The sequence below is a fragment of the Ceratosolen solmsi genome, unplaced genomic scaffold, assembly GCF_000503995.2.
Source record: "Ceratosolen solmsi marchali unplaced genomic scaffold, CerSol_1.0 scaffold29, whole genome shotgun sequence".
Taxonomy (NCBI): Eukaryota; Metazoa; Arthropoda; class Insecta; order Hymenoptera; family Agaonidae; genus Ceratosolen; species Ceratosolen solmsi.
Genome location: NW_011948417.1, coordinates 8,666,284 through 8,679,198, shown reverse-complemented (window position 1 = coordinate 8,679,198; position 12,915 = coordinate 8,666,284). Strand labels below are relative to the sequence as shown.

The 12,915-nt window shown below is 26.7% G+C and overlaps 1 protein-coding gene across 1 annotated transcript in view; it reads left to right on the top strand.

Annotated features, from left to right (window-relative positions):
* LOC105359804 (delta-like protein 1) overlaps window positions 1-885 on the top strand; it is a 10,819-nt gene extending 9,934 nt beyond the window's left edge. Inside the window, exon 7 of the mRNA XM_011496498.1 lies at window positions 243-885. Within this exon, the coding sequence (XP_011494800.1) occupies window positions 243-519 (277 nt within the window). The 3' untranslated portion in view covers window positions 520-885. The remainder of the gene's footprint in view (window positions 1-242) is intronic.
* Window positions 886-12,915: the final 12,030 nt, after the last annotated feature.

Genomic DNA, 12,915 nt, shown 5'->3' with positions numbered 1-12,915 from the left:
CGACATTCTGAAATTTCCTTTCGGCAAACTGGGCGAAAGGAGGGGAGAGAGAGAGAGAGAGAGAGAGAGAGAGAGAGAGAGAGAGAGAGCTACGTCAGAAATGTGTCACGCGACGGCTCAAAATGCATCGTATATATTGGGCTTAATTCTTTGTCGATAATCGGGCGCTGATTCGACTCGCCGAGCCGTTGAAGACTCGAGCCGAGCTACTAATGACCTCTCTTCGTTTTACGCATGCGCAGGTGCGTTTGTCCCTTGGGCTTCCACGGACGCCAGTGTGAGAAGGTGACGGAGATCCCGGCGACAGACCTGATGCCTCCCAAGCCTTCGGACGCGCTCGATGCGGCGCTCAACGGAACGACCGAGGCCCCGGGTACAACTGCCGAGCTCTTGGGACCGATTATCGTCACCGATCCACCCAAGCTCGACGAAGAACCTCCTCAAACGGCGGGCAAGTGGCCTCCGGAAACGCCGACCGTGTCTTCGGTCCAGCACCTCGACGCCGAGAACGAGGCTTAATAGCCCCTCCGTCCCTGCATCACCGACCGATCGTTTATTTATTTATTCATTGATTCATTTATTAATAGTACGTAGAATTATTGGGCGACTCGTCCGATTACAGTCGAAGATATCCTGGAGGCACTCGTATTCACGCGATATTAATGATGCGCACTTTAATTTACTTGGGACCCTCTTTATCCATATTCATTATAAAGACTATTGACGTCTCTTTCTAACGATAAGCAAGTAATAAAATCAAATTTCTGAGTGTTATCGTCTCTCCATCACGATAAAACCTTTATTCTTCACCGATCTGAAACCAATTTCTGGTATTCTTACGACTTTGTGCGCTTCAAAATTATCTAGCCTTTATTAATTTATTGATACGCAATGTTTTCACATAATTTTTTGTACATAAATAATTGTTATATTGACTTTATAAATTCAAAATAAAAATTGTTTAATAAAATTATTTGTTATTATTTGATAAACACTCTTCTCTCTCTCTCTCTCTCTCTCTCTCTTTGCCCATTCAATAACGCATATTACCATTTATATTTATAGAAATAATACATAATGTATTTTTTATTTACGTCTATAGATTTTAATCAAAGTCGATTAATTAATTTATACTTGAGAATGCTCATCATCAACAACTACGGTAATTTTCTTTTTAAGCGTCCATTGGAATTCTAATGAATAATACATCTTTCATTTAAATATTTTCATTTATTTATCTTCAATGATGAAATATTAATTGTCAGCATATTCACATTTTTTATTTATTTCCATTCATTTATCATTTGTGTTTGATTTCTTTTGTGTCCAATAATCTATCCGATGTACATTAAAATTTTGCGCGAGCTGTGCTCCAATTAGAATTTTACTGATTATTAATTGCTAAATCGGCATAAAGATTGGAATATCTAATCCATCGATTGATATTAAATCAATTATTTTAAAATTAGCTAGGAAATAATTGCCAGTATTATGCAACTTTATAACTAACAAATATTAATATATTGTACTTATTTATATATATATATATATATATATATATGCGCCCGTGTCTATGCAAAAATCTCATATTTTTACTCTAAATTTTTGTACCACTATTATATAAAATATTTAATATCCACTAAACGCTCAACAGTAATGATATTTTAGGGAGAATTTTATATTTTCAAAATACTTAAGAATTGTTATCAATATTATAATTATTGTATAACTCTGTTATATTCAAATTTGCTCATCATCGAATATAAAAATAATTAAACTATATTATTAATATTAGATGTATAATTCAATTATGAGGGATTTCAAACTTTCGAGAAAAAAATGCCATAAAAAATCAACGACAAATGCTAAATTTAAGTATCTAATTATCTCAAGGATTATAGCCAATGAAAAGTCGACATTTTTATTTTACAATTGTTTATATTATAAATGTATAATTTATAATTTATAAACCGATACATTAAGACTATTTTTATACCATAATCTATACAGAAATGTAAATCATATATGATATATAATTATATATAATTTATCAATAATATAAAATCGTTGACGAAGATTCGATCTTAGAAATGATATATTAAATAGAATAAGTAAAGGCGATATTGATTAACAAAAATTTAATAGATAAATAGAAAAAAAATAAAGTTTTTTTTTTAAGAAGAGAGTTTATTATAACTCTATAAGCAAAAGTAATTGTCTTTATTAAAGATTTATTATTATTCAAATATCAGTATCATCAACTCACTGGGCATTGATTTTAAAAATAATTATATATGTATATATGTATATACATATAAGAGGAATATAAAAATAATGGTATTTAACAATTTTTTTCTGAAAAACAAAATTTTCGTGTACTATATTAATCGTATAAGTTATAATTCTATAACTACTGTGTAACGTATTAAAGTACAATAGAAATATTAGTTGTGATAATTGCAGACATCGTATCTTAATATGATTGTCAATTTCCTGTTAATTCAAGACAAATTCTATATTATTCTACAAGAATTGAATTACATTGAAATCGTAAATGAAAATAAATTGATATCGCTTTTAATGTTCAACAAAACATTCAATTAATATATCGTTTACTTTATCAATTTAAACTGGTAATTATTGATATTATTTAAAAAGAAATGTAATAGAAATGTGATGCGAATATGAAGGAACATAATAATAATACAATTTTATATTAGTATAAAATAAAAAAATCAAGATATAATATATTTATTCTACATAACTGATGCATTACATAGCAATTTATTATTTTAATATCAAAATTTCATTAAAATTCACAAGCAATTCTTAATGTTAAAAATACTCTGTAAATTATATTCTGTATTGTATATAACTGATTGATACCGAATTTAATCATTGAAGGTAAATTGTCAAATAAATACAATGCAATAGCATAAGTTAATGTAGAATTTAGTAAAAAAAAAAAAAAAAAGGATCAAGGGTTTACGATAAATTAAAATTTACTTTATAAATTTAACTGGAATAGTATCATTAATTATATAGTTACAATTCAAATGAAAATCGATTAAGACTCGATTCAACTTAATTCATTAGTCTAAATAAAAAATCTACTATAATGATATATGTTAAACTTTTATAATTAATATTTGTATAATTATATCAATAATAATCACAATAAGTAATCTTAGAATAAAGTTCTTCGTTCATTTCATTCGTTACTCGATATTATTATTCATTACTTGATCTATATTTGTACAAATATTGATAATAATTTATAATGTTGATTTCTTCGATATAATTAAAATGAATTTAGTATTGTTAAGATTAAATATTGAAATCAAATGCAATAAGTATTAATTACAACATGAACATATAAAGAAAGACATTTTAACGATTATAAATACTTATAAGAAAGCCAGCACCTGCTCGAGTAATTATATTAAATCAACAAAAGTACATAGATTAAAAAATTAAATAAAAAATATGTAAGCTTGCATGAATTTCAAGTTATATTTTATTAGAAAAAAAATTCAATTAAAGCTATTTGCAGAATTCAATTTTTTTATTATCAATTCTACTACTGTTATAAGAACATTCGTCACATAATGGATTTTAATTAGTCATTTATAATTCTATAATTCTAACATTTACGAATATAAGAATAATGTTAAAAAATTTTTAATGTAATTTTAGGTAAAAACGTAGTTACGATAAATATAAAAATATTAGTTTCAGGAAATTTGATTTAATGTTACATAAATATTATACACATATTTGAATTATTAATATTGTTATTAAAATATAAATATTATACAAATATTTATGTATATATAGGATTAATACTATTTGCAATAGAGTAAGAGTATGAGAATTGTAAGATTTTTCTGATAATTTATTCATTTTCAATTTGTTTGACGATATTTCATCTATTTAGATGTACATGAATTTAATAGTATAATTTACTGTTTAATATTATAAGTGATATTTTCTAATAAAAATAGAATATCTATCTGAGGTAAGTACATTTCAAATAATTTAAATCTTTTATAATTAATTTTAGCGTAGTTTAGTTGGGGATGAATTTATATAAATTTACATTTAAGTTAATAATTTTAATTATATAGATTACATTGAAAGTTAAAGTTAGACATTTATAAATGAATGCGCATAATAACTGAAATTGCTATTTATAATTATGTATTTAATTTTTTTGTCGTTTTTTTTTTTAATTGTTGATGACCGTATAAAAATGTGAAAAACTGAAAATAAATATAAGTGAAAGATCGAGAGAATGTTAAAATAAAATTAAAACTTTGAAACATTTTCATTAGTAAGTAAATTAGTTAAAGTTATATGTAAATATAGTGTATCTCATTTTAGCACATTTAATGTCGTTGAATTTTTTTTAACTCTTTTAAAAGAAATCACAATTTTCATTGTAATTGTTAAAAAAAACTTCGTGTAAGTGTTAATAATTTAGTAAATATTGTAAAAGAGTTTTTGGTAAAAATTGAAGTACATTAATTTAATACAAATGGCTAATGTGTATGTAAGATAGAGTTTAACATAATAATGGTAATATTATATATTATAGAAAATTATAGATATAACATCGCTTAATATATTACTATATTTCGAAATATAGAATTTATATTTCAAAAGCTTGTAAAGATTAGACTTATTGTGTTATTGTTTAATAAATGTAAAAATGTATTATTGATAGAAATAGTAAATGAAGAATTTGAATCGATTGTTATATTATGACAAAGGGGGTACAATAAATCTGGTATAAGACATCACGGGTCTAAACTTGCTTATCGTTCATTAATGTAAATAATTGTTTACAATTTAATTACTTGCGTTGAAAAGAAAAAAAAAAGAAAGAAGAAAAAAAGAAGAATTATGCTATTATTATAGAAATAGTATTAGTTTTCGAAATTTTATGAAATTTTTAATTCTATTTTATCTTATATTATATTTCCGCTATAATATACATTAGCATTTATTAAGATTATTAAATGAAATTTTTAGTAAATGTAATATAGAAAATAGTATTCTGCCTTATTATTATTAGGGCGTAAAGTAATCGTTCTTGCTTAGATAGATAACGAAATTACCCTCATCAGCGCAAGAATTATATTAATACTAAAATGAGATTATTAAAATTAATTAGAGAAGGTATTTTAAGTAGCATATAATGGTTATTCGTAAAGGTAGTTATAAGCATTTTCCCCTTTATTATAATTATATCTGGATTTGATTTTGAATAAATATTAGAGCTTTGAGTCAAAGTTCAAACTAAGAATGTTATTCTTCTACAAATTGTATTTAATAAAGTATTATATTTATTATATTTGAAAATTTAGTAGCTTTTGTAAGTAGTTGATAAATTATGATATTTAGTTTTATTGAATATACTAATCAATTACTTAATACGTCTCCTTGAGAATATTGTACTCGTATAATTAACGATATTCATAATATATATTTTTTATGAATATATAAAAATAGATTATAAATATTTGTCTGTGAAGAATCACTAAAAATTTGTTAAGATAATATAAAATTAGAATTAAAGTATCCACGGATATGTACGCCAACTTAACAATTCAATTATAGTAATTTTTTACAAAAATGTTCACACACACATAGGAAGTTATAGAAACAGATTAGCTTTCTATTTCTTATTATGTTTATCTTTAAATATTAGCTTTTACTTTGAAATCTTATGTTATTGAATTTTAAGGTGTATGATACGTATGTATAATACGTAGATTAAATGTCAATTGCGTATGCTTGTTTTGAGATGACTTATAATTTACATAATTCACGCGGGTTTGTTGTTCAGTTTGTGAATTAATCGATATGGTTAAGAATTCATGAATAGCCAATGCGTTTATTAATATTAATACTAAGGTAGAGAGATTTTAATTTTTCATAATAAATAAATAATATTTAGGTCATGTATGAAAAATATTTTTTAATTAACTGTAATGTTGTTAAAGGAAGGCTTATACACACGTAAGAAAAATTTAGTCACAGTGTTGTAAGGTAGAACACTGTTTTTGCAAGCATTTGATACTGAAAATAACATCATATATCGTTGTTAGGATTGTATTTAAATTTTCATTTGAAGACAATTCTACAAGCGTAAGCGGCTTACGCTTTAAATCCTCGGAATTTATTTAAAAATTCGTTACGTAACCCATTGAAGTCTTACATATTTATAATATTGTTCATGTTTTAAAACGATCTTTTCCCATTGAGAACAGAAGCGTTTCTCATTTAATCTAGGAGCTTTGTATTATCATAATATATAATATCCTTTCGCATATTGATTAATTTGAAATAAATGTTTTCGAATGCATGCAAATTTCAAATTAAATTAAATCTCTCTTTGTAATGTCGATATTTTCAAGAATATTACAAGTTTTCATTTTATGTATTTTTTTAAAATTATCGTTTTTTAATTCACCATAAGCAAATTACGCTCAAACCTCGTGCTATGTTCAAGCATTAATTTTCCAACATACTGGGACAGGGAAGATAATGAAGTCGCACTATTAAAAAATTATATATTATAGACTAGCGTGTAGCCGACTAAGCTCGAGTGAAACGTGCCGTTATCCTATCAGCTGTTTTGAATTAACGATTGGACATTACGTACATACATTACTACGCATTTTCCGAGGAGAGAAAGACGAGCGAACTTTATGAGTAAGCGACTGATTTAAAAGTGCTGTATCCTTAGCTACGAGGAGCATTTTAAGTGCTTTTATCTAGCTTCGTACCATCTTTCTCTTCTCCTCACATCTACACATTCTTTTTTGTTGCTTTCACGCTTTTTAATGGAAAAACTTGCGTATTATTGGACTCCGCATACGCATACAATGAAGGCACTTCTTAATGACCGGCGGCTTTTGGCTCTTCTTTCATTTTCACTTTTTCTCTATTTGTTCAAGCATTCTTAATTGCAGGCAACCTGTCTCTGACAAGAGAAACGAGGGGAAAAAGAGTAACAACGACAGAAACGCGTTAAGGGTACACTTACGCCAGATGTTATTATGGATTTTATTACGCTTAAGTATTCCATTGGGTTATCTTCATCACTCGAGCATAACCAATGGATTTTTTGGCTTTTAATTATAATCTCGAGAATACTACGGTAGTTCAACGGCATTAAGAATTTTCGTTATTTCGTTATGTTATAGAAAAATAATAAATTAGCAATTTTTTTTTTATTAGATATACCGAAGATTATTATATTTTGTTTAATATTTGTAAGCATTCATTCGGGTATTATTACATTTAATTTCCAGATTCCCGAATCCACGAATATTACGGTAAAGACCATCGTGTATTTGAGATTTTTCTTTTATAATTTATAGTTTTTTCAATTTACAAGTTCAGAAAATTTATAACCATATCCATATGGCATTTTGTCCATTCCTTTTTATTACATTTATTGTGTACTTATCACATTATTATAAACCAATATTTTTCATTTCCAACTTATAGTATTTGATAATTGATCAATTTTTAATAAATTGAATTTATTCCAATGCAAAGATTAATATTCGAAAATAAATTTTATATTCTAATAAAGGATTTAATATATATCTTTTAAAATTATATTTTGAAAATAAAAAATCTAATACGAACATAAAGTTTTAAATAGGCTTACAATATTTAACATACAATTTGGAATAATTGAACAAATATTTTAATGTATTCATGTGTTAGTTATACCAAAGAATAATATAATACAATTTACATTTAATGGAACGTTTTATTTTAAATCAGAAATCATTTTTTATTATTTACATTATTGTGGTAAATAGCCCCAGAGACAAATTAAAATGGTGCTTGGATACGCAATCGTTATCTGAATTAGTAATTCCCTATATATTTATTTTTTAAAAAAAAAAAAAAAAAAAAAAAAAAAAAAAATACGTGTAGACTAAATAATATATCATTCAATAATTAAAAATGGCATGATTAACTCTCAAATAACTTATGTATATATAAGTGTGTTTGTCTGCATCTGCGCGCGCGCGCGCGCGCGTATGTGTATGCGCTCGTGTGATTCATATAGGGCCCCATATAGAAGCATCATCGCTTGTTTATGGAAATTGTCTCTGAATATGCAGGTCAAGAGATAAATAATTAATATAAGACTCGAATTAATGGAATATGATTGAATTATCGCACTAGACCTGTCAGGATTCTATCTAGTATTATATTATTCTTAGAACATGAAAGGCAATAAGCTTTGTTAAAATAAAATGAAATATTAAAAGTTAAATTAATTTGTTTATATTGATTTTATAATTTATTTATTATTTTATATTAATAGTTTTAAATTTGATATAAGCATTATATTCATGAGATACAAACAAATGTTATCCTGTAAATGAATAAATATACATTTTTTAACCTTACTCAATTAAAATTATCCTAAATCTTTATATTATTTTATATTATATAAAAGACTTACTAGTTCATAATATTACTAGATATATTTATATTATGTAAAACGGACATTAAAAAAAAAGAAGACTAAATGTTAATATAAAATAAATATTTTCTACGCAGTATAAATTTATGAATATTTGTGAAGTTTGCAATGAAAATTCATTCTATTATTTATTATCATTTATTATCATTATTTATCATTATCTATTATAAGATTATTAAAATTTTCATTAATGCAAGATAAAAAAATTGAAAATTTAAAACATTTTATAGATATTGCAAATCACAACGGTCTCGCATAGAGCGCTAGACAAATTTATTTTATAATAGAAATTTATAAAAAATTATAAAAAATTGAATTAAAATTGAATAAAAATTGTAATATAAAAGATGTATAGATACTTCAAAAGATATTCTATTTTAAGATTACACAAATTATTAATGTAATATAGGAAAAATGTATTGAGTTTGTCTTGTCTAATGGAATATTGATTATCGAAAATACAATTAGTTTAATTTCATATCACTTTAATGCATATTAATTTTTTTTCTTCCATTATCTTGAAAATATAATTAATTTTTTACCTCAGCCAATTATACAAGTGTCACAATTCATTAAGGTAATTCGATAATTATTTTTTGAGGATTATTTTAATGAAGGCCGGCCGAGTATGTCAGTGCTCCGATTTGTAGGATTATTTTGCATTTCAAATGCATCAATATTTCAAGGTCGAATTGCGCGATAGTAAAACACATTTAATGACTAATGGATTTGTGGCCAAATCGTGATTCGAGCTAACTATTGCGTTCAGAGAACGATAAAAATCTTGGGCGTGTAGCGCGGTGAGATGCAATGGTGGGGAAAGAAAGAGGAAAGGAAGAGGTCGATGTTCTTCAAGCTTCGACTCCTCCTTAATATTTCTTGTTCAATTATTCCTACTTTTGCACCTTAGCAGTTTGTATTAAAGAGCTTCAGGTCTTATATCGAGAAAGATTTGCGTGATTAGAGCTTATTGAGGCTACAGTGGCCATTCATTTTTATTACATCGAGTGCAAATTTTCATTTTCCGAAAGCTTTCCGGCCAGTACCATCATTATAAATGTCGCTATCGATCGCGAAACAAATTATGTCTATATCTAATTATTTTACTTCACACTAATGAATAATACATAATAATTATTAAACATAAATTTGAATGTTAATAATATAAATAAATCGATTAAATTATACAAGGTATTTAAATTACGTAAAATTCTTTACTTTAGCGATAGTTGAAAGTTATCATTTATCACGTCATATTGTGGAAATTAGTAAATTATATTGCAAAAATATTTCATGTTGCACATTCCAGTCAATAAGGGCATATATCATCAGATTATCACTTACTGAATTATGAAGTGGTTTTAATTATAAGTTGACTGAGTAATGATGCACTAGGCCAATAGAATTGATATAAATATTAGAATTATTTTGCATTAACTTATCTGCATTATTTAAAATTTAAACAATAGCACATAAAGCGGTATACACGTATTCGTAAAAATGTGCCTTAAAAAATATTTCAAGTTGTGAAAATAGTATATTTCGACATTAATAATTTATAATTGATGAACTATTACGTATCGTTTGATTATATTAATAAATTTAAACAGTAAAATTTATAAAGTTCATTCATCTTTAATAATTCCAATTGCGTTTAATTTTTAAAATGTAATATAATTTAACTAATGTCATAATGAATAATAATATCAACATATTTATCAATGGTACGGTCTAATAAATTTTTTCCGAATAGCCATAAATTTACAGCATTACAAAATTTATTCATGACGTGGGATTAAAATATTATAAAACATAATTAAACATTTTTCTTAATTATAATTTTTTTTTTATAAATTTATGAATAAATCCAAAATAAATTGTATACAAGTATAATTATTTTAGAGAAACTTATTTCAATAGATTTTACATTTCTCACAACGGTATTTGTCACACTATAATAAATTCTGAATAACTATAATTATATAATTATATAATACTTGTCGTATACGTGGAGATGAGAATTTAATAACAATGCAGAATATTCAAGATTGAAATTGTTTCTAATTTTTTTAAATATTAATGTAGCAATAAAAGTCACATTCTTTTTCGTCATAATGAATAATGAAAATAATGTTTTAGAGAAAATTATGGCAAAAATAATTTCCTAAAAAAAAAATTTTTTAAAAAAAAAAAAAAAAAAAAAAAAATAGAGTTCGTAAAACACGGAATGCTTTGGTTATTGCAATTTGGCTAGAAATAATTAATCACCTAATAATAAAATCTAAATTTCGTCAAACGTTTTTATTTCATGATTTTTACTTATCTATAAAAATTTATACATATTATAATTTAATTTCATTACGGAATATATTATGTAATTGAAGTAAAATAAAAATTTCTAGTTAAATTTATAAGTTAAATTTTGTTTAATGTTAGTTCATATTGTCTAGAATGAAAACACTTTTATCTCATAGAAGATTATTGAAAATAAAAGACAAGCAAAAAAATTGAACATTAATTTGAAATAGAATTCCGAGGATATGTAATTAATAAAGCAATTAAATAATCCTTGAAGCTTGTATTTCACGATCGAGGGGATCGATAAATTTTCCAATATATTTATATTTTTAATATGAATACTCTTATACAATTACGTGCAGTTTAAATCTAAAAATATAATTCGAGAATAGATATGCAAGATAAGCTTTTTTTTTTTTTTTTTTTTTTCATATGCCTTTGTATCTGAAATCCTATTCCAAAGCATCAAATCACCAATTGTAGTAACAGCTGGAAATGGCACCGCTGACACATCGCTCAAGGAGTTAAGAAATTCTACGAAAGCTTGAACAGATTAAGTCCTCGAATAGAAAAGGTTCGGAAAATATTGATAATACAGCTTATTATTGGGAAAGATTCTTTTCAAAGTTGCCGCAAAGAAATTCGCTCGCTACAACAGTACTGTATAAAGCGTGGCAGTTTACAAACTTAAATTTATAAAAAAAGAAACGGTCAAGCGTACAATTTTGTTCCTTACGATATCAGTGTTCCCATTGTTCTCAATTCTTTCCAAAAGATTTTACATTTTTTTCTTCCGTGAAATTTGTTTTTTATAATCGTTGCCATATCAAATATATCATTACTAAATAAACGAAAAGTGAGCGGTAATGTGAATTTGCATGAGAGTTAGGCAACGGAGTTAAACGTGAGCATAGAGTAGAATTATATTTAATATGTTTAGCTTCCTTTGTGAATGACATTGATCAGACTTTATTCTCGGAATATTTTGCTTGCGAGTTTGAGCGATGGCCAATGTTCTTTAAATAAATCTTTGTGTTAAAATTTACAGAGATTTTTCATTGAATGTGCGCATATGTAGCAGCACAACGAATGATTCCACTTACACGTTCCCTATACACTTTTATGCACGAGTTGCGAATGTACTCTAATATATTCTCTGATATCTTTCAGTTTCCGTTATTGTCTGCTTACTGATAAAGTTGACGTCAGGATAAATAAGAGAAGTTCGGCGCAACAACAAAAATAAAGGGAAGGAGAGGAAAAAATGAAGGAAAGAAGGAATGGAGGATAGAATGAAGGAAAGAAAGAACGAAAGAAAGAACGAAAGAAAGAACGAATGAAAGAACGAATGAAAGAACGAATGAAAGAATGAACGAAAGAATGAACGAAAGAATGAATGAAAGAAACAAAAGAGAAATCCTTCACTCGTGACAATTATAAAAATCTAGCGTCAGATAAAGAAAGCGCATTGCTCCACGAGACATAATGGTTTATTGGTATTGGTAGGTGAAATCTATCGACGCGAGGGGAACGAAGCCGTTCTCAATTTTTCACACAATCCAAATAAAGGCCGTCGAGCAATTTTCTTAATAAATCTTCCCAGGGGAAGTACTATCGAGTAAAGCACAGCGTTAAATACAACTGCCGTGAAATAAGTAATACAAACAATGGAAACTCCAAAACAAAGTTCTCAAATCGCCTGGAGGGAGGCGAGGGCAAACATCCACGTCCCTCGCGTATTCGTGAATAGAAAAGAAAAAGGTTTTCCTCTTCTCCGTAGCTCAGAACAGGCAAATATTATATTTTCCACTCGGTCAAATATCGGTAAATACTTTTTTTTTCTCCAAAACATAATAAGGGTAGGAGCTGACGCTTTCGAGCGCGAAAATTGTATTTCACCTTCCTCGTCCAATAACTCTATCTCTTCCATATCTTCATCGATCATATCGTCGTCCATCTCACCATCTTCTTTCACTATTTCCACAATAGCTCCGTCCCCGACCCAACGTACCTCGCCCCGCGATCTTTCTTCTCGCGTTCTCTCTTTCACCGATTATCAGATATATCTACCATTAAGATATACGTATTCGTAGATA